The sequence below is a fragment of the Gopherus flavomarginatus genome, chromosome 1, assembly GCF_025201925.1.
Source record: "Gopherus flavomarginatus isolate rGopFla2 chromosome 1, rGopFla2.mat.asm, whole genome shotgun sequence".
In the NCBI taxonomy this organism is placed as follows: domain Eukaryota; kingdom Metazoa; phylum Chordata; order Testudines; family Testudinidae; genus Gopherus; species Gopherus flavomarginatus.
This window is the reverse complement of record NC_066617.1, coordinates 8,078,023-8,095,886: the sequence shown is the minus strand read 5'-3', so window position 1 is coordinate 8,095,886 and position 17,864 is coordinate 8,078,023. Positions and strand designations below refer to the sequence as shown.

Below are 17,864 nucleotides of genomic sequence, written 5' to 3'. Positions count from 1 at the left end.
GGCCAAGAACAAAGCCCTGCAGGACTCTACTGGAAACACACTCCATGACAACTCCCCCTTTAGAGTTACATTAAGGTCTGTCAGTTAACATGGCACATAGGTGAATTAAAAATTGGCTAGTTTTATATCACTCTAGAGAGTTTGTTTTTTAACATCAGAATGGCATGTGGTACCAAGCCAAATCCTTACAGAAGTCTAAGTCTATTAGAACACTATTACCTTGCCCAAGCAAAGTTGCTGTCTCATTTGGAGAAGAGAAAAAAAATCCAATTAGTCTGAGGGATTTATTTTCCATAAACCCACGTATATTTGCATGAACATTAAAAAACATTAAAGCATGGTCATTGAATCCCATGTCAACCATTCTGTTATTTTAAAGGATTTAGAGACCTATTAGCCTGACAACATTACCTAGCAATCCCATTTGAAAACTGGCACATTAGCTTTTCTTCAGTCTTCTAGAGCTGCTCCAGTGTTCCCAGACTTATTGAAAAGTCAACACTAGTCAGCCAGCAAGTTTCTCAGCCAGCTCTTTTAAAACTCTTGGATATGTTAGTTGGACCTGCGGATTTTGAAAGTGTCTGACTTTAGTAGCTGTTCATTTTACATCCTCCACAGATACTAGTGGAAAGGAAAAAAGGTATTATCACCATGAGAATATTTTTTCTCAAATGCAAAAACAAATATTGAACACTTCTGCCTTCTCTGCATTACTATTGCTAATTCTACCATTTCCATCTAGTAATGGGCTAATATTTTCAGGATTCTTTTTATTCCTAATACTTAAATAACTCCTTGTCCTTAACTCTGCTGGTCATAGATTTCTCCCTGTGTGCCCATACTTTACTGTTGTACGACGAGACTGGCAGCTGTGGGGATAGCAACACAGAATTAGGGTTGGGAGAAGCTGGAAAACCCATGCCATCAGGAAGCATTTTACACAAATCACTATCATTTGTTCTCCAGCACCGGCTCATCACCTTCTGGGTCTGGCAGTACTTGTTATGGCTGAGGGATGGCAGAGCCTTTTCCTCCTCAAGAACCTAGTGGAGGATTCATACACTTGGAATCTCTACGTTCAGGGAAGGAGTCAGTTTGACACTCGTGTGTGTAACTTCAGGCTACACCCCCAGCCCAGCACTTAGAGCTCCACCACAATCTGCGGTAGAAGTGAAAACTCTGCACCTGAAAGACAGGTCATTTGCAATCTTGTACTAAAAAAACAGGCACGCAAAAGCTTAACTGTAGACACCCACATTTCAGAGTTCCCACCTCCAGGCTTAGCCAGAATTAGTTGAATGAGAGAGAAGTTTGCAGTTAAGAATTTATTTTCACAGTTCCAGTTCAAAGAGAACTGGCAAGCTGAGGACGTGACAGTCATTGGACACACAACCGTCTTCCATGCTGTAACAGTCAATGTGACATGCAGGGATATCCAGCAGCAAGACTGCAAGTAATTAAATGTAAGCCCAGATACATCTAGCCCACAAGAGGAATAGCACTGCCAGGCTAATACCTAGAACAAGCGTTTAATAATCTTCTTCCTCTGCCTCATCCCCATCCGCAGAATCCAACGCAACTTCCTCATAGTCCTTCTCTAGAGCAGCCAGGTCCTCCCTGGCTTCGGAGAACTCCCCCTCCTCCATCCCCTCCCCCACATACCAATGCACAAAGGCCCGTTTCGCGTACATCAGGTCAAACTTGTGATCCAGATGGGCCCAGGCTTCTGCAATAGCCGTGGTGTTGCTCAGCATGCAGACGGCCCGCTGCACTTTAGCCAGGTCTCCCCCTGGCACCACGGTCGGGGGCTGGTAATTGATGCCCACCTTAAACCCAGTTGGGCACCAGTCCACAAACTGGATGGACCTCCTGGTTTTGATGGCTGCTATAGCTGCATTCACATCCTTGGGCACCACATCCCCCTGGTACAGGAGGCAGCAAGCCATGTATTTGCCTCGGCGAGGGTCACATTTCACCATCTGGTTGGAGAACTCAAAGCAAGCATTGGTGATTTCAGGCACTGAGAGCTGCTCGTGGTAGGCTCTCTCTGCCGAGACTATGGGTGCATAGGTAGTGAGGGGGAAATGTATGCGGGGATAGGGCACCAAATTAGTTTGAAATTCAGTGAGATCCACATTCAAGGCACCATCGAACCTCAGGGAAGCAGTGATGGACGACACTATCTGGGCTATCAGCCTGTTGAGGTTGGGGTAGGAGGGATGCTCGATATTGAGGTTCCGGTTGCAGATGTCATAAATGGCCTCATTGTCCACCATGAAAGAACAGTCCGAGTGCTCCAGCGTGGTGTGGGTGGTCAGGATGGAATTGTAGGGTTCCACCACCGCAGTGGGGACCTGTGGGGCAGGGTACACCGAGAACTCCAGCTTGGGCTTCTTCCCGAACTCCACCGAGAGACGCTCCATCAAGAGGGATGTGAATCCAGAGCCTGTGCCTTCTCCGAAGCTGTGGAAGACCAGGAAGCCTTGAAGGCCACTGCACTGGTCAGCCTGCAGTAGAAGAAAGTGTTGGACTCCCATTCCCCTCTTAAGGGCTGGGATTTAAAGCATGATGTGTATGAAACAATCATTGAGACAAGGCACAAGTGACATTTTTAGTCATCACTTACAGTTGCCGGTTGGAAAGGTGAAACATGCCATAGATTGCTGCCTCAGGCTGTGTGGGCACAAGTCACAGCCTACCCTGAGCAAGGTTCAGTCAACACAGCTAGTGAAGCAGACCCTGGTTCTGCATTTTTTTTTTTAATAGGAGTTTCACCTTTAGAATAGGCAATATGCCAGCAAGTGAGCAGGAGCATGGTGGGAGGGATACCTGTTGAATAGCTTGTCCCCAAGGGGCCAGTTGCTGGAGGACAGTTCATTTTGGCTGCCATTGTTACAGAATTCAGATGCCTCTGGTTAGATGCATTCAACACCCACTGATGTCAAGGCAATCACTACCCCAAGCATTTTGGGGAAATGTTTTTATGAAGTTCCCATGCATGACAGGCCTATGCCTAGAAGACAAATTACTGAGGCACATTATTCCAGGAAACTCTCAGCTTCCCTGTTTTAAAGAGTTTCTAGCTGTTGTGGTTGGCGGCAGCTTGGATGCATGAACCAAGCGTCACCAGTGCATTCAGGGCCGTGCAACCATTTAGGCAACCTACGCGGTTGCCAAGGCGCTAGAATTTGGGGGGTGGCATTTTCTTCGGCAGTAACCATGGTGGCCAGATCTTCAGCCGCCCCGGTCACCGCCGGCATTTAGGAAGAGGGAGCTGGGGCAGGGGAGTGTGGGGAGGGCCGTCTGCAGCAAGTAAGGGGGGTGGGGGTGGCATGCAGGGGAACTCCCTGCCCCAGCTCACCAAGCTCAGGCTTGCGGCGGGAATCAGCTTAGGCGCTGCAAGCCTGAGAGGCAGGAGAAGTGAAGCAGCCACGGCGTGCTCAGGGAGGAGATGGGGCAAGGTTGAGCTGGGGCGGAGGGGGTCTCAGGGTGGAGGGTGGAGCTGCTGCAGGGGGGGTGCCTCAGGGCAGAGGGAGGAGCTGCCGGGGGGGTCTCAGGGAGGGGGCGCTGGGGGGAGAGCGCAAGATGGAAGTTTTGCCTAGGGCGCGAAACATCCTTGCACCGGCCCTGAGTGCAATGCTGCCTGCCTGAGTCCGAAACATGAACTCTAAGCAGTGCAAAGGGTTTATGCATCTCAACCAGATCCATTCCCTGGGAGGCCCAGCCACCCCCACCTAGAGCAATGAGGGCCCAGCCCACCCACTTCAATGGGAAGGCTGCCCTCATGGCCACACACTGGGGATCTCCAACCTGTAACACACCTCACCAGTGGGTTACACAGACATACTGGGGGACCCCTACAGGATGTGGTTGAGAGAGACTGGACCCCACACTCCTGCTCCTAAGGGGTGGGTGGGAAGGGAGCCACGACCTTTCTGTGATGGGAGTAGGGCACTTCCTAAAGGGAGTGGGTTCTCAGGGTGCAGAGGGAACCCCTCCCTTAGCTCCAGCAATGTAAGCTCAGAACTAGCTGCATGGAGACCCAGGGTTCAAACTCTGCAGCCAGCCCACATGGCAGAGCTGTGCCGTGCCGCACCAGCCATTTACAAAACTGATTTTCCTACTTGCCATTTTGCGAATCCTGGCGGATACGTTATCAATGATTTCCTTCCCAATGGTGCAGTGACCTCGGGCGTAGTTATTGGCTGCATCCTCCTTCCCTGTGATGAGCTGCTCTGGGTAGAACAGCAAGCCGTAGGTCCCCGTGCGGATCTCATCTGTGGGGGAGCGAGACCGTATAGTGAGATCTGCAATCTACCATGATAAAAACGGAGCTGCTATCAGACAAGAGCATGAGAAGGTGCATAAACTGCCAGGGCAACTAAGCCACAGTGAGTTAAACCAAGGGTAGGTTAGGCCCACACAGTAGGTTTCATGAAACCCAAGTGTGATGTTGCACTCCATAATGTGTTATAGAAATATGATGTAACTGAAATATGCTTTAAGCAAAAGGTCTCTTGTAAGGTATCATTACAAATCTTATCCACTGAGCATGTTCATCCTATTTGTATAAAACTTGTATCTGAAACTAGGAATATGAAATATAACTGAGGTCCCACAGTAGTTATGCAGAGTGTGGGCCATTAATGGTGGTTTAGAATCTTGATGGCTCCCATTGACTAGGACAATTGGTTGTAAATGGTTTATTTACCTGCAAGCCTTCCTGTGTAACTGCAGATGAGCTGTGGAAGAATAGAGGGGGTCTCACAGGACATGTGAACACATCACCTGATACTGGAATCCATCTTAAACCTGGTGCTTTTCCATTTAGAAGGAGAGGTGGGGACCCAGCTAGACAGATTCCCACCTTGTGCCAAAGCTATAAAAGGGGGTGGAAGAGAACAAAAGGAGGTCCCCATCATGAGAAAGCCCCTGCTTTTCTCCTAAGATGCCTGCTGGAACTAGCAAGGACTGTACCAGGGGAAGGATTGGGTCCAGATTAGGAAGGAGTCTAGCCTGTGAAAGCAGCTTATTGGAACATTGGAAAGTGAGATTTACCTGTAATCGGTTTCTTAATGTATTAGGCTTAGAGCTGTGTGTTTTATTTTGTTTGGTAACTTACTTTGTTCTGTTTGTTATTACTTGAAACCACTTAAATCCTACTTTTTATACTTAAACAAAAGTGACTTCATTGATGAAACCAGAATGAGTGATTAATACTGGGGGAAGCAAACAGCTGTGCATTTCTCTATCACTGTTATAGGGGATGGACAATTTACCAGTTTACTCTGTATAAGCTTTATACAGAGTAAAAAGGATTTATTAGGGGGTTGGATCCCCCTGGGAGCTGGAGATACGTGATCTGCAGGGCTGTTTTCACTTAAAGTCTGAAGCTTTGGGGGCATGGACCAGACTTGGGTTGGTGTTGCAGCAGGCTAGTGTGTCTGGCTCAACAAGTCTGGAGTCTCAAGCTGGCAGGAAAAAATGGGCTCTGAGGTAATCTCAGCATGTCAGGTAACAGTCCCAAGGGGGTCTCTATGATCAAAGCTGTCACACAAAGATGTTTGGATGCTACAGCAATAAGCTCACCAGGAAACCCTGAATGAGAGGGTTAAAACTACTTTAAGTGACTTCTGAGAATAAATTCCCCTATCAGACACTGCAGCTTTGTGCTAGCTCATGGGAGCTGGGAATTGTCCCTATTGAGGGACTTGCAGGAGGTTGCACCTTTCAGTTCCTGTTCTCTGAAGAGGTGTAGTAACAAGCACAGAGATAATCTAAGAAGTGACCTTGTGTCTCAGATCCATCCAGCATTCCCCTCCACATACATCACTCCCTGCCCAATGCACATGCAGGAGGAGAATGCCATGCCTTTGGAGACCATGAGGTTTGTGTTTTCACATGGGAAAGCCATGTGTCTTCAAGCCCAGAGACTGTCCTCATTTTCAGGGTCTGTTCCACAGTCTTCTCAGAAAGATTTCAGCATGGCAGGTTCAAGCCACTGACACTGTACCCAGACTAGATATGGACCTTGGGGAGGACATCTAGGATAAGAACCAGCCAGAGCATCCCTCTACCAGACTGGCCACTATGTGCTTCCTTCACCATCTGCATTCTCTCCTCCCCACTCCCACACAGTGACCCTTGCACACAGGGAGGAGGGTTGCTTGGGTGAGAAAGGCATCCTTTGCACTAGCCACTGCCACAACCTTCCTGACCTCACCCAGGGAGGGTCATCCCAATGGGACACTTTGGTCTTCACCAATGACTAAAGCGCCATGTTTTAAACAGAGGAGCTTCAGTCCAGCAGCATCCCTTTAATATTGAACATCCACTATTTGAATGAAAGCCTATCAGTTACACCCTCTCTAGAAATTTGGGGAGCAGGGATGGATTAATACAGGGGCTTTAGGAGCTGCAGCCCAGGGCCTCAGGTAAGGGGATCCCCACAAAAATAAATCCATAATTATATACAATTCAGCGGTCACCATGATCGAAGGGTCAATCCTGGAGTGTCTGCCAGTCGATCATGATCTCCAGACTGCTAAGTGTCCAGCAAGGCTCAGCAGGCTTCCTGTACGCTGTGGCCCCACGCTGCTCCCAGAAACAACCGGCTGCTGGCACATCTCTGCAGCCCCTGGCGTGGGAGCAGTGGGGGAGAAGGGGAGGCTCGGGTCCACCCACTGCCCAGGCCCCCGGCACCATCACTGCAGTCAGCATATGGAGACGTGCTGTCCTCCTCCCCTGAGGGGCACGCAGAGACCTGCCAGCAGCTGGCCACTTCTGGGAGCAGCGTAGGGCTATGGCAGGCAGGCAGCCTGCCTGAGCCCTGCTGCACCATTGGCCAAGAGCTGCCTGTGGTAAGTGCCTCCTGCCTGGAGCCTACACTTTGTACCTCCCTCCTGCACCAACCCCCTCCTGCAGGTCAGAATCCCTCCTGCACCCAAACTCTCTCCCAGAAAGAAACTAATACAACAGCTGGTCTAAGGTAAGAAGTCGACTATTTTGAATTAAAAAACAGACTAGAGTTAAGACTGAAATGTAACCACAGAATAGCTTAATGTTAATTAAAAGGCAAGTTTAGTATAAAGTTAATAGCCTCAATGCCATAATTGTAATCATTGTGTTTTAAATTAGGAAAGGCTTGTATACAGGGGCCTCACCAAATCCAATAGCCCTTGGCCCACAGGAGAGTTAATCCGGCCCTGCTTGTGAGGCTGGTGGAGCTAGCTCATTGCCTGATTGGACCCCAGCCATCTGGAGGCCAGTCTCCCAACCCTGCAAGTGTTTGCAGTTTGTGATGGAGAGGATGACAAGACTGACAGTCACTGTACACAGGACCGGCTTTAGGTCCATTCCCTGGAATTGGGCCCCGCACCTTAAATGCTTTTTAATTTTTAAATTTTTTGTACTCACTCAGCAGCGGTCCAGGTCTTCAGTGACATTTCAGCAGCGGAGGGGGTCCTTCAGTGTTGTGAAGTGAGCGAAGGACCCCCCGCCACTGAAGTGCCAAAGACCCAGACTGCCACTGGGTATTCAAATTGGGCCCCGCAGTTCCTAAAGCCGGCCTTGACTGCACATCAAGGAGATTCATCCATGTCAGTATCTTTCCAATGACTGTTGGCTCCAGGTCTATGAACACCACTCTGGGAACATGCTTCCCTGCTGCAGTCTCACAGAAGAAAGTCTCAAAAGAGGAATCCACTTGTTCACTTGCCTTTGGGGCAGGAATGGTCCCGTCTGGTAGGATTCCATGTTCTAGGCAATAGAGTTCCCAGCAGGCATTGCCCATCTGGACTCCAGCCTGGCCCACATGGATAGAAAGGCATTCCCTCCAGAAACACACAGTCAGAACCGCATTGAGAGACACAGGCTGTATGTGCCATGCACACAGATAACTGACCTAGACAACCTCAACCCTGCATCAGTGGGATCAACCTCAGCATTGTATCCTACCTTGCAGGATCAGGATTAATTTTCAGTAGGAAGGATAAAATTCCCCATAATTTTCCTTTTTTCTAGAGAGACTCTAGACATCACTGTGACAGTGCAGGACTCACCCCTGCAGCACCTCCTGCTGGTTATCTCAGGGAATTAGCTCTATCCAACACAGCACCCTCTGCAGGCCAGTGTCCCACTGCTGCAGCCCCCACCCCCCATGTCCCTCCCAGGACCCAGGGCCCCTTGTCTTTGGGGTGCTTCCCCTTAGCAATAGCCCTGTAGTCTCAGGGTCTCCCCACCTAGGGGAACCCCCAACCCTCTATCCCCACCTTGCCTCAGTTGTGGGCTACTACCCATCACCATCTAGCCTCCGCTCACTGGGCTGACTGCAGTGTAAAAGCCACTCATCATAGGCGAGGGGGGGCAGCAGTGATTGGACCAGCTGCCTTCCTGTGCCTCCCAGTACCTCTATGGGCCTTGGACCAGGCCCTGCAGCCTGGGGAGTTGCCAGCCTGGATCTTTCTTGCTCCTCCAGCTTCCCCCAGCCCTGCTTCACCCCCAGTCCCCTTTCTGCAGGCAGCCAGGCCCTGCTGTCTCCCAGCCTGGAGCCTGCCTTTTTGAGCTCTTAGCTCTCAGCCTTTTTATACAGGCCAGCTGTTGTCTGATTCAGGTGTGGCCACAGCTGTGGCTGTTTCCCCAATCAGCCTAGGCTTGCTGCTTTCCTAGCAGCCAGGCAACTGAAAGCCCCTAGACTTTAAATGGATTATACTCTCATAAGCAGCATTTGAGCAGGTCTGAAAGGGAAACTAGAGGTAGAGCTATACTTACAAGGAACACTCCCTGCTTCTATAAGCTATAAGCCCTTCCAAAAACAAAAAGCACCCCCTAAAACCCACCACTTCATTAGATCCCAAGAGAAAGTAGTAAGGCACACATAGCCAGAGACTTTACAATCTCCAGCCTGTTCACAAGCTGACCCACAAAGCCTCCATCATAGAAACCTACCATGGCAATTCAGTCTAAGCACTTTCTTGTATACAGTTTCTGATGGCTCTCCTGTTGTAGCTTACTGGAAATTTATAGCCTGCTTGCAAGGGGCTCCACCTGAAGAGGGGGAAGCTGCTTGCAAGTTTAAAGCTGCAGAGCCCCTTCTTGGGGGGTGTCCAAGACATTAAAACCTCTGTTTGTATTCACAGGGGTGTGGTACTCAGTCCGTTCTCCTAGGTGTTGTCTTCAAAGACAAATTGGATGCTCTTGGGATGATGGATGCTCCGGTGACAGCAACTAGCCTAGGCCTTGAGAGATGCCTGTTCCAGCACAGGCTTCCTGTGAGACTTTGGGCAAGTCACTTGGACCCCAGATCCACCAAGGGATTTAGGTGCCTCATTGATTTTAATAGGCATTAGGTGCCTAAATCTCTTTGGGGATCAGGGCCCCCGTGTCTCTTGGCTCTCTGTACAATTGGGATGATAGCTCTTCCCTCTCACACTGGGAGGCTGTGAGAATAAATACACTAAGGCTTGGGAGGTGCTCCAATACTATAGTATTGATCCTGCAACTGCTACCAGCAAATATCCCCAGCGGCCCGCAGTGGGACACTGCAGGGCTCTGAGTTACTGCAGAGAATTCTTTCCCCAGTGTCTGGCTGGAGGCTTGCCCACATGCTCAGGGTCTAACTGATCACCGTATTTGGGATCAGGAAGGAATTTTCCCTGAGGTCAGACTAGCAAAGACCCTGGGGGTGGGAGGGGGGAGATTTCACCCTCCTCTGCAGCCTGGAGTCACTTTCAGCTGGAGTAAATGGTGGATTCTCTGTAACTTGAAGCCTTGAATCCATGATTTGAGGACATCAGTAACTCAGCCAGAGGTGAGGGGTCTGTTACAGGAGTGAGTGGGTGAGTTTCTGTGGCCTGCATTGTGCAGGAGGTCAGACTAGATGATCATGATGGTCCTTTCTGGCATTACAGTCTATGAGTACAGTAACAGGGTCTATGTATGTACCTGAGTAGATGGTTTCAGTCCATAGTGGACATTTGGCCACATCGCCACCCCTTGGCATGCTGTGCTTTTAGCCGGTAGTCCCTGCTCAGGCAGAGAGGATAGGCTGCAGCATTGAGGTGAGGTTGAGCTGGGCACTGCTGCGTTGTGAAGGATCCTGCAGTGCTTTGCAGATGTTGCCAACCGAGTGACGGGCGATGGCCCCGAGCTCGCAAGGAGCCCGGCAGAGCTCGTTTCGGGATCAGAGTCATCACTCATCCCACCATGGAGGGGCAGTCACCTTGGAGGTGACATGGTGGGCCTGTTTATTGGTCCAAGGGTAAGCCACCCCAGCAAGTGTGTTTTGCATCACCCTCCAGTGGCTGGTTCACTAGAGCAGCGGTTCTCAAACTGTGGGTCGGGGCCCCAGTGTGAGTTGGGACCCCGTTTTAATGGGATTGCCAGGGCTGGCTTAGACTTGCTTCAACCCTGGGTGGCAGGGTTCAGGTTATAGGCCCCCTGCCTGGGGCTGAAGCCCTTGGGGTTCGGCTTTGGCTCCCTGGCCCGGGGTGGTGGGACTTTGGCTTGGGCGGGCTCAGGCTTCAGTCTCCCCTCCTGGGGTCCTGTTGTAATTTTTGTTGTCAGAAGGGGGTTGTGGTGCAGTGAAGTTTGAGAACTCCTGCACTAGAGGACAACAATCTGCTTCTGCTATTGGTTAGCAGAGTTACTCCTTTATCTCCTGGTGGGAGGTCTATGCTATAGTACTGAAGTACAGACTGCTGGGGGGGGTTACCTAGCCTCACTTTTGAAACCCTTAGATGCCCTATAACCATGGGGTTACATCTCAGTAGCACTGATTTAGCCCTCGGAGGGTAAATATATTGGCTATGAAAGGAAACAGGATGACCTAGAGGCCCAGGCACTGGGCTGGAACTCTGGAAACGAGCATTCAATTCCTGGCTCTGCCAATGCTCTGCTGGGTGAGCGTGGACAAGTCACTTCCCACCCTGTGCCTCAGTTTTCCCACCTTGCAGATGGGGATATAATAATTGTTCTTTGTAAGGTAACAGACAGAAACAATCAAAGAACCAGACAGAGACCACAGACAAAAAATAGAGAATATTCATGCCCTACCCCCGTGGTAATGATCTTTGTACAAAATGTGCCTTGTGTGGTATAATTTGAAAATTAATAACTCACTGGTCAATAATCTCATGATGAAATGTGTGTAGCAACCTTAGATGTAAAGTTATGAACAGAAGCTGAAATCATGACTGAAATGTGTTTACCAGACAAGTCAGGGGACAGGGTGAACCTGTTTCTCAAAGACAAAGGATACGCTGACCTTTCTAGCCAGGTGCCTTCAGAGATGACTGACAATCGCTGGCCAAGAGGCCATTCTTTGGCAAAGAAGGGGAGCAGGAATAGATTGATCTGCATTTGAGCAAACAACATGGAACCTCTATCACTGTGAGACTCCATGTCTCCATTCTAATAGCTAGAAGGAGCTTTATCCAAGGGTAGCCCTCAGGGAAAGGCATTTCAAAGGGCAACTGAACCATAAAAGGGAGGGCAAAACCGCCCATGGGGGCGGGAGGCAGCATGGCCCCTGGTTAGAGTACTGCCATGAACCAAAAATATGGCCCAACACCCCTCACTTCACTTCTAACCCATTTGAAGAAGACATATCCACATTTGTAGGACAGTTTAGGTTGCCATGATGAAAAGCAGTACGCTATTTCGGAGCTTGATTATCTGCAGTACCGAACGCCTGCATTCCAAGTTGTGGTCAACAGAACCCATGTTGTGTGATGCTAGATTGACTATGTGAGAGTTAAATTTGCCAGAGCTCTAGACTTAGCATGATCTAAAATGGCTTTTCCATTGAGAACAGCAGTGCCTTGTTAGTTTAGATTTAGGAAGTTGTTCAGAAGAGCCTTTGACAGGTTGTCTTGTCAGAGTTCAACTGTTCCCTACAAAGCCAGACAGGAACAGTTGAAGTACAAGATGCCAGGCTAGCTCGAATCAAAGCTTCAATTCAAGGAACAAACAGGTTAGCATTTGCAGCTCAGAAATCCGTCAGTCTGATAGGGCAATGCCTGTAAAGAGTTAATTGTTTCTGTTTGTTTTTTAAAAAACTGTTCCCATTCGCAGAGAAGGAACAGATTTAAAAACCTAACTGAGTTTTTAAACACAGCTCAGGATATAGCTAGCTATCTTCACAGGAAAAGAGTGTAAGACAAAGGAATAATACAGCCCCTTCCTTAGTCACTCTGTGCCAGACAGGAAGTCGCACAACACTGACATTGAAGAGGAAAAATTTCCCTTTAACTGGTGCTTTCTATCCAGTTACAATATTAGAGCAGGAAAAAAGAGACTAAGACAGAACACACCAGCAAATGCACCATGGTGACAGTCCAACTCGACTGTGCACCAAACGAAACCTATTGCCAACCCCTGGTCAATTTATAGCTGGAAGAGAGAGAGTGTGTGTGTGTGTGTCTGTGTGTGTGAAAGAGGCTGAAGTTGTTTCTTTATTTCCCCCCTCCAATCAGGACAGTGTGTGACCTCATACGGTTTCCAGGCTCACTTGTTGGGTTTATGCCAATGACTTGATCCAGTCTTGGGCCCGACCTACCCAAACTTTGTCCACATGCTTAAGTTTACCACAATGTGTCAAGCTAAACACATCCACAAATCTTTGCGAGGCTGGGGCCATAACTTGTGGGCCTTTCTACTCACTGGCTCTTGGGGACTTTTTTCCTTCGTCTTCCTTGATGGATTCTGGTTCAAGGATAGTGTTTGACGCAAGACACTGATGCATCAGCATTGAAACAAACTCGCCATTCGATTTGCTAAAAGGAATTCCATCCACATCTTTTGCTCTACTTTCAGTCTCATGGCATCATGGATGAGCACAGGCCATTATTCAGTGGTTTGGAACTTACCTCCCATAAGCTGCTATTCTGACAGTGACTCCATGTAGACAGACACCGGGGAGCTCCATTCTCTCCAACAAGGCTCCATGCAAGTCGACCTCAGAGCCTACCCAGAACTCCACTGACGTCACTTGCAGGATTGGGACCAAAGGGACCACCCCACTGCCTGTGTGTTACTGCTGCACTTGCCAGCAATGGAGGGACCTGGAGACCCCTGGGGATAAAAGGAGGGGGGTGTTGGTGGAGAGCTTTCCTCTGGGGGCCCAGTCACAACCCATGGCCCACTCCCTCAGGGGGTCCCCTGGGGAGGCTGATCAGCACTGTATGTTGCTAACCCCGTTGCAAGCATCGCAAGGCATTTTGGGAAGGGTTAAAGGTGTGAGTGTGGAACAAAAGGTTTCTTTACAGGCGACAAAAAGCCGGAGGGGGGAGGAAATGAGAAAAGAACGGTTAATTTGATGTTCCAGCTGCACATGAAGATAAGGAGCTAACTCCAGCCCAAGGCCTTTGCACACACTCTGCTACCTGCCAAGAAAGACGGGGGAGAGAGTCCCCCCTACATACACACCTTGAGAAAGGAGAGTGGCTGAATAAATTGCAGGGGCCATGAAAAGGAGTGAGACAACAAAGTCAACGAGGGAAAAATAACCGTCTCACAGCCGCCAGTGTGTTTTGGGGAAAGCTGAGAAGGCCACAGAAATACAGTTTGGACTGGTACAAAGAGCACCAGGAACAGAGGGCCCTGAATGAAAACACCTCCACAAAAACCCAGGACTTAAAAACCCTCTCGAGAGCCAAAGCAAGTCAGAGATCACAGCGGACCCTGGACGACCCATGCACGGGACAAGAACTCCCGTCCACCCCTCCCCCTCTTCTTCTTACGTTACACCCAGGCTTGGCCAGCCTTGGGTCGTGCATGTGAGAGTATGAAAGTGGGTTAGGGCTGGGGTACTAACACTTTCTTGCTTCCTTTGAGTGACGTGGATGCAGTCCCAACACTTGCCGCTGTTATTTTATTAATAAAGCTTTAAAACTTAGACATTTGGTGTGCTCCGTCATCTCCTCCCTTCACGATCCTGCAGCGTCAGCCTGATCACCTGATGCCTCAGGCAGATTGGTAACAGAAATCGGCCACAGCCCTTGGCTTGAGAATTCACTGCCCACTGGGATATGGGATACTCTGACGTGGGGCTCCCGCAGCATCTCCTCTAAATGCTGTTGCCCTGTGGATAACTAACAAAAGAGTCATTTGGGGGAGGGGGAAACACGAGTGGGAATGGCTGTATAGCCCAGGGGTTACAGCTCTCATCCAGGCGGTGAGAGATGCAGGGGTCCAGGCCCCCTGCTCCAACAACTCTTTAATTATTGTTCCACAGTGGAATAGCTTCAACAGGAGAGATTGAGGGGCCCCAGGACAGAATACCCCGTAGCCCAGTGCTCAGAGCTCTCCCACATCCCAGCTGAGTACCCAAACCACTGGGCTGAAAGTGGTAAGGGAGCTCCGCCTTTGCTCCTTCCTCCAGCCTCTTGCAAAAGCAGCAGAGGGGCCTAACTCCAAAGAGGACTCCCGGCTGTGAATCCCTAGCCGAGATAGGCACCTCCCTGCAGCCAGATTTAGGTGTCTAGCTCTGTGAGGAGGTGAGGGGATTAGCACCCCTCCACACACACACTGGTCAGCATCTCCTGTTGGCTGGCTTAGGTGGCTTCCTGCCTAGCATGCTGCATTCCACCTCTTCCTTGAGGCCCCATGTCATCCCCAGGCCTAACTCCATTTTTTGCCTCTTCCCCGAATGCCCACACCCATGCTCCACATCTTCCCCCAATTCCCCACCCCCAGCACTTGTCCTCTGCCCCCTCCCCCTTTCATTCACTGTACTATGCCATACAGGGCTGGATTAACTCTCCTGTGGACCCAGGGCTGTTACACTTTGTGGGGCTCCTGTATACAAGTCTTTTTCCTGGGAGGGAGTTTGGTGCAGGAGGGGACTGGGGCAGGAGATTGGGATGCAGGAGGGGGTGAGGGCTGTGGGTCTGGGATGGAGTTTGAGTGCAGGAGGAGTATTCTTACCTGGGGAAGGGGGTTGAGGTGCAGGAGGGAGGTGCAGGGTCTGGGAGGGAGTTTGGTGCAGGAGGGGGATTCTTACCTGGGGAAAGGGGTTGAGGTGCAGGAGGGAGGTGCAGGGTCTGGGAGGGAGTTTGGGTGCAGGAGGGGGATTCTTACCTGGAGCAGGGGGTTGAGGTGCAGGAGGTGGGTGCAGGGTCTGGGAGGGAGTTTGGTGCAGGAGGGGGCTGGGGCAGGGGATTGGGGTGCAGGAGGGGGTGAGGGCTGTGGGTCTGGGAGGGAGTTTGAGTGCAGGAGGAGGATTCTTACCTGGGGAAAGGGGTTGAAGTGCAGGAGGGAGGTGCAGGGTCTGGGAGGGAGTTTGGGTGCAGGAGGGGGATTCTTACCTGGGGCAGGGGGTTAGGATGCGGGCTGGGGTGCAAGGTGCAAGCTCCAGCCGGGAGGTGCCTACTATGGGTGGCTCCCAGCCAGCAGCACAGCAAGGCTCAGGCAGGGTGCCTGCCTTCCATAGCCCCATGCTGCTCTGGAAGCAGCTGGCTCCTAGCACGTGTCTGTGACCCCTGAGGGGAGGGGGACAGCATGTCTCCATGCACTGCCCATGCCCACAGGCACAGCCACTGTGAGGACGGTGCTGAGGGAAGGGGAAGCACACAGGGCTGCTCCCCCCTCCCTTGCCAGGGGCCGCAGAGACGTGCTAGCAACCACCCACTTATAGGAGCAGCTTGGGGCCATGGCATGCAGGCAGCCTGTCTGAACCCTGTTGTGCCGCGGGACTTTTAGCAGCCTGCAGTTAGAGATCACTGCCTGTGATTTATTTTTGTGGGGCCCCTGTGAGCCAGGGCCCTGGGCTGCAGCCCCTAAAGCCCCTGCCTTAATCCGGCCCTGTGTGTCAAGGAACCTACCTGCAGGTAGGAGGCAGCCTCGGCTGAGCAGGGGCTGGCGCGGGTTCATGACCCGACACCTCTGCCCATCCCGTGGTAACCGGACTTTTGGTTCGGGTGCCATTTAGGGTTGCCAGGTCACCGATAACCAGGCACCTGGCAACTGTAAATGGCACCCGGACACAGAAACCAAAACCCAGACTGTCTAGGTAAAACCCTAAGCCTTAGCCTCGCTGTGCCTCAGTTCCCCATCTGTACAATGGGCTAATAACACTGCCCCACCTCCCAGGGGTGTGTGGGAGGATAAACACATTAAGCAGTGTGAGGTTCTCAGACACTATGATAATGGGAGCCCTAGGAGTACCTCAGACAGATACACTGATAGCTAGAAAACACAACGGGGCTGGAGGGGGGGAGGGGTAGCAGGCGCTACTGCAGTGAAAATAACAGTAATAATGACAGCAGCATGTTGGACAATTTTAGGTGAAGTGACTCCTTGTTATTATGATTTAAGGCTGGGTTTGAAATCCTATCCTGCCACACCAGCAGCTGTACAGCTGTCTTTGGGCTTTCTCTGTAGCATCCCTACCAAGCCACATGCTGTTAGCAATGGGTTGGAAAATGAGCTCTGTCCTTTTAAGACACACCCTCCCCTCTGCCCTGCTGTGATTGTTTGCAGAGGGGGGCTATAAGTGAGGTAGGCCTGGGCTAGGCTGATTGCAAGCTGTTTTGTGTGGAGCTGGGAGAGTTAGGTTACCAGCATGGTGAGTTTGGAACATGGGGGTTTGCAAGTGTTGGATGATAAACTGTGCTGGAGTGGAAGTGAATGCATCTAAATGGAGCTTTTCCTTTGGTTGCTCTTATTGGTGAAACCTGGGGTGGGTTTTCTGGGGACCTACAACTTTTGTCCAGAGAACTGAGTTCCCATTCCAGTAGCTAAATAAAGTTTAGCACTTATTTCAGGACTGGTAAGCTGACAGTCAAGTATTAATAATGAGGAGTCCTTATGGCCCCTTAAATAATAACAAATGTATTTGGGCATAAGCTTTTGTGGGCTATAACCCACTTTGTCAAATGCATGAAGTGAAAAATACAGGTGCAGGTATAAATATATGAAAGGATGGGGGTTGCTTTACCAAGTGTGAGGTCAGTCTAGTGAGAGAAATCTATTAACAGCAGGATACCAAGTTGGAGGGGGGTGGGGAGAATACCTTTTGAAGTGGTAAGTATTGTAACCTTCTGGGGGCAGGGATCATTTTTTGGTTCTGTTTGCACAATACTTAATGCAAGGGGATGATGGCTTGTGAGGTAGGGCTCCTAGATACTCTTGCAATGCAAATAACTACAGCATTTGAGGAGGGGCAGATTTTTCCAAAGAACTCTTAGGACCCCTTGGAAACTCAGCTGCTTTACTTGGTGCCTGAATGGGATTGATCTCTGGGACTGAGAAGATCTGGCCTATGGCAGACTAGGGGCTGGTACTTCAGTTAAAACAGAAACAATCCCTCCCCCTAACAGAAGTCAACAGTAAAAATTCCTAGTCTATGAGTGGGTCTCTGCTAGATAATTACAGACTAAGCTTGATGCTTGCAAACTGGATTGTTGGCTGTGTGGGGGAGGCAGGGCCTCTGTATGCAGGAGAACTTAGGAGACTGGGTTCTAACTGTGGAATAATGACTGGTGGCCCTATCCTGCCTTCACACTTCTCTGCAGCTAGGGCACCGTGACTGTATATGGGCCTGTTACCTGAACTGGGTCTACATTATTGTTCCAAAGCACTGCACCAATACTAAATAACCAGCCCCAGTCTGGGGGTGGGGGAATGTTCCCAGCTTACAGAGAGGGACACAGGGGTATTACCATGAATCTAGCATTAGCTCAGGCAGCGTCTTAGTGGTAAAGCTGGAATTAAATGGGGTAGTTGGAGGCAGTGTGACCTGGTCTGGGACTCAGAAGACCTGGATTCTACTCCTGGCTCTGCCACAGGCCTGCTGGGTGACTTTAAACAAGTTCCTTCCCAATCTGTGAAATGGGGATAATAAAGCATCCTCAAGCCCTGCTTCA

The 17,864-nt window shown here is 50.3% G+C and overlaps 1 protein-coding gene across 1 annotated transcript; it reads right to left on the bottom strand.

Moving 5' to 3' along the window:
* Positions 1–1,529: 1,529 nt before the first annotated feature.
* Positions 1,530–15,924, bottom strand: LOC127043143 (tubulin alpha-3 chain-like). Its single transcript, XM_050936942.1, has 4 exons — positions 15,902–15,924; positions 7,614–7,832; positions 4,129–4,279; positions 1,530–2,507 (listed from the first exon to the last, which is right to left on the bottom strand). The coding sequence occupies exons 1-4, from the start codon at positions 15,922–15,924 to the stop codon at positions 1,530–1,532; spliced, it is 1,371 nt and encodes a 456-aa protein (XP_050792899.1).
* Between the last annotated feature and the right edge of the window lie 1,940 nt (positions 15,925–17,864).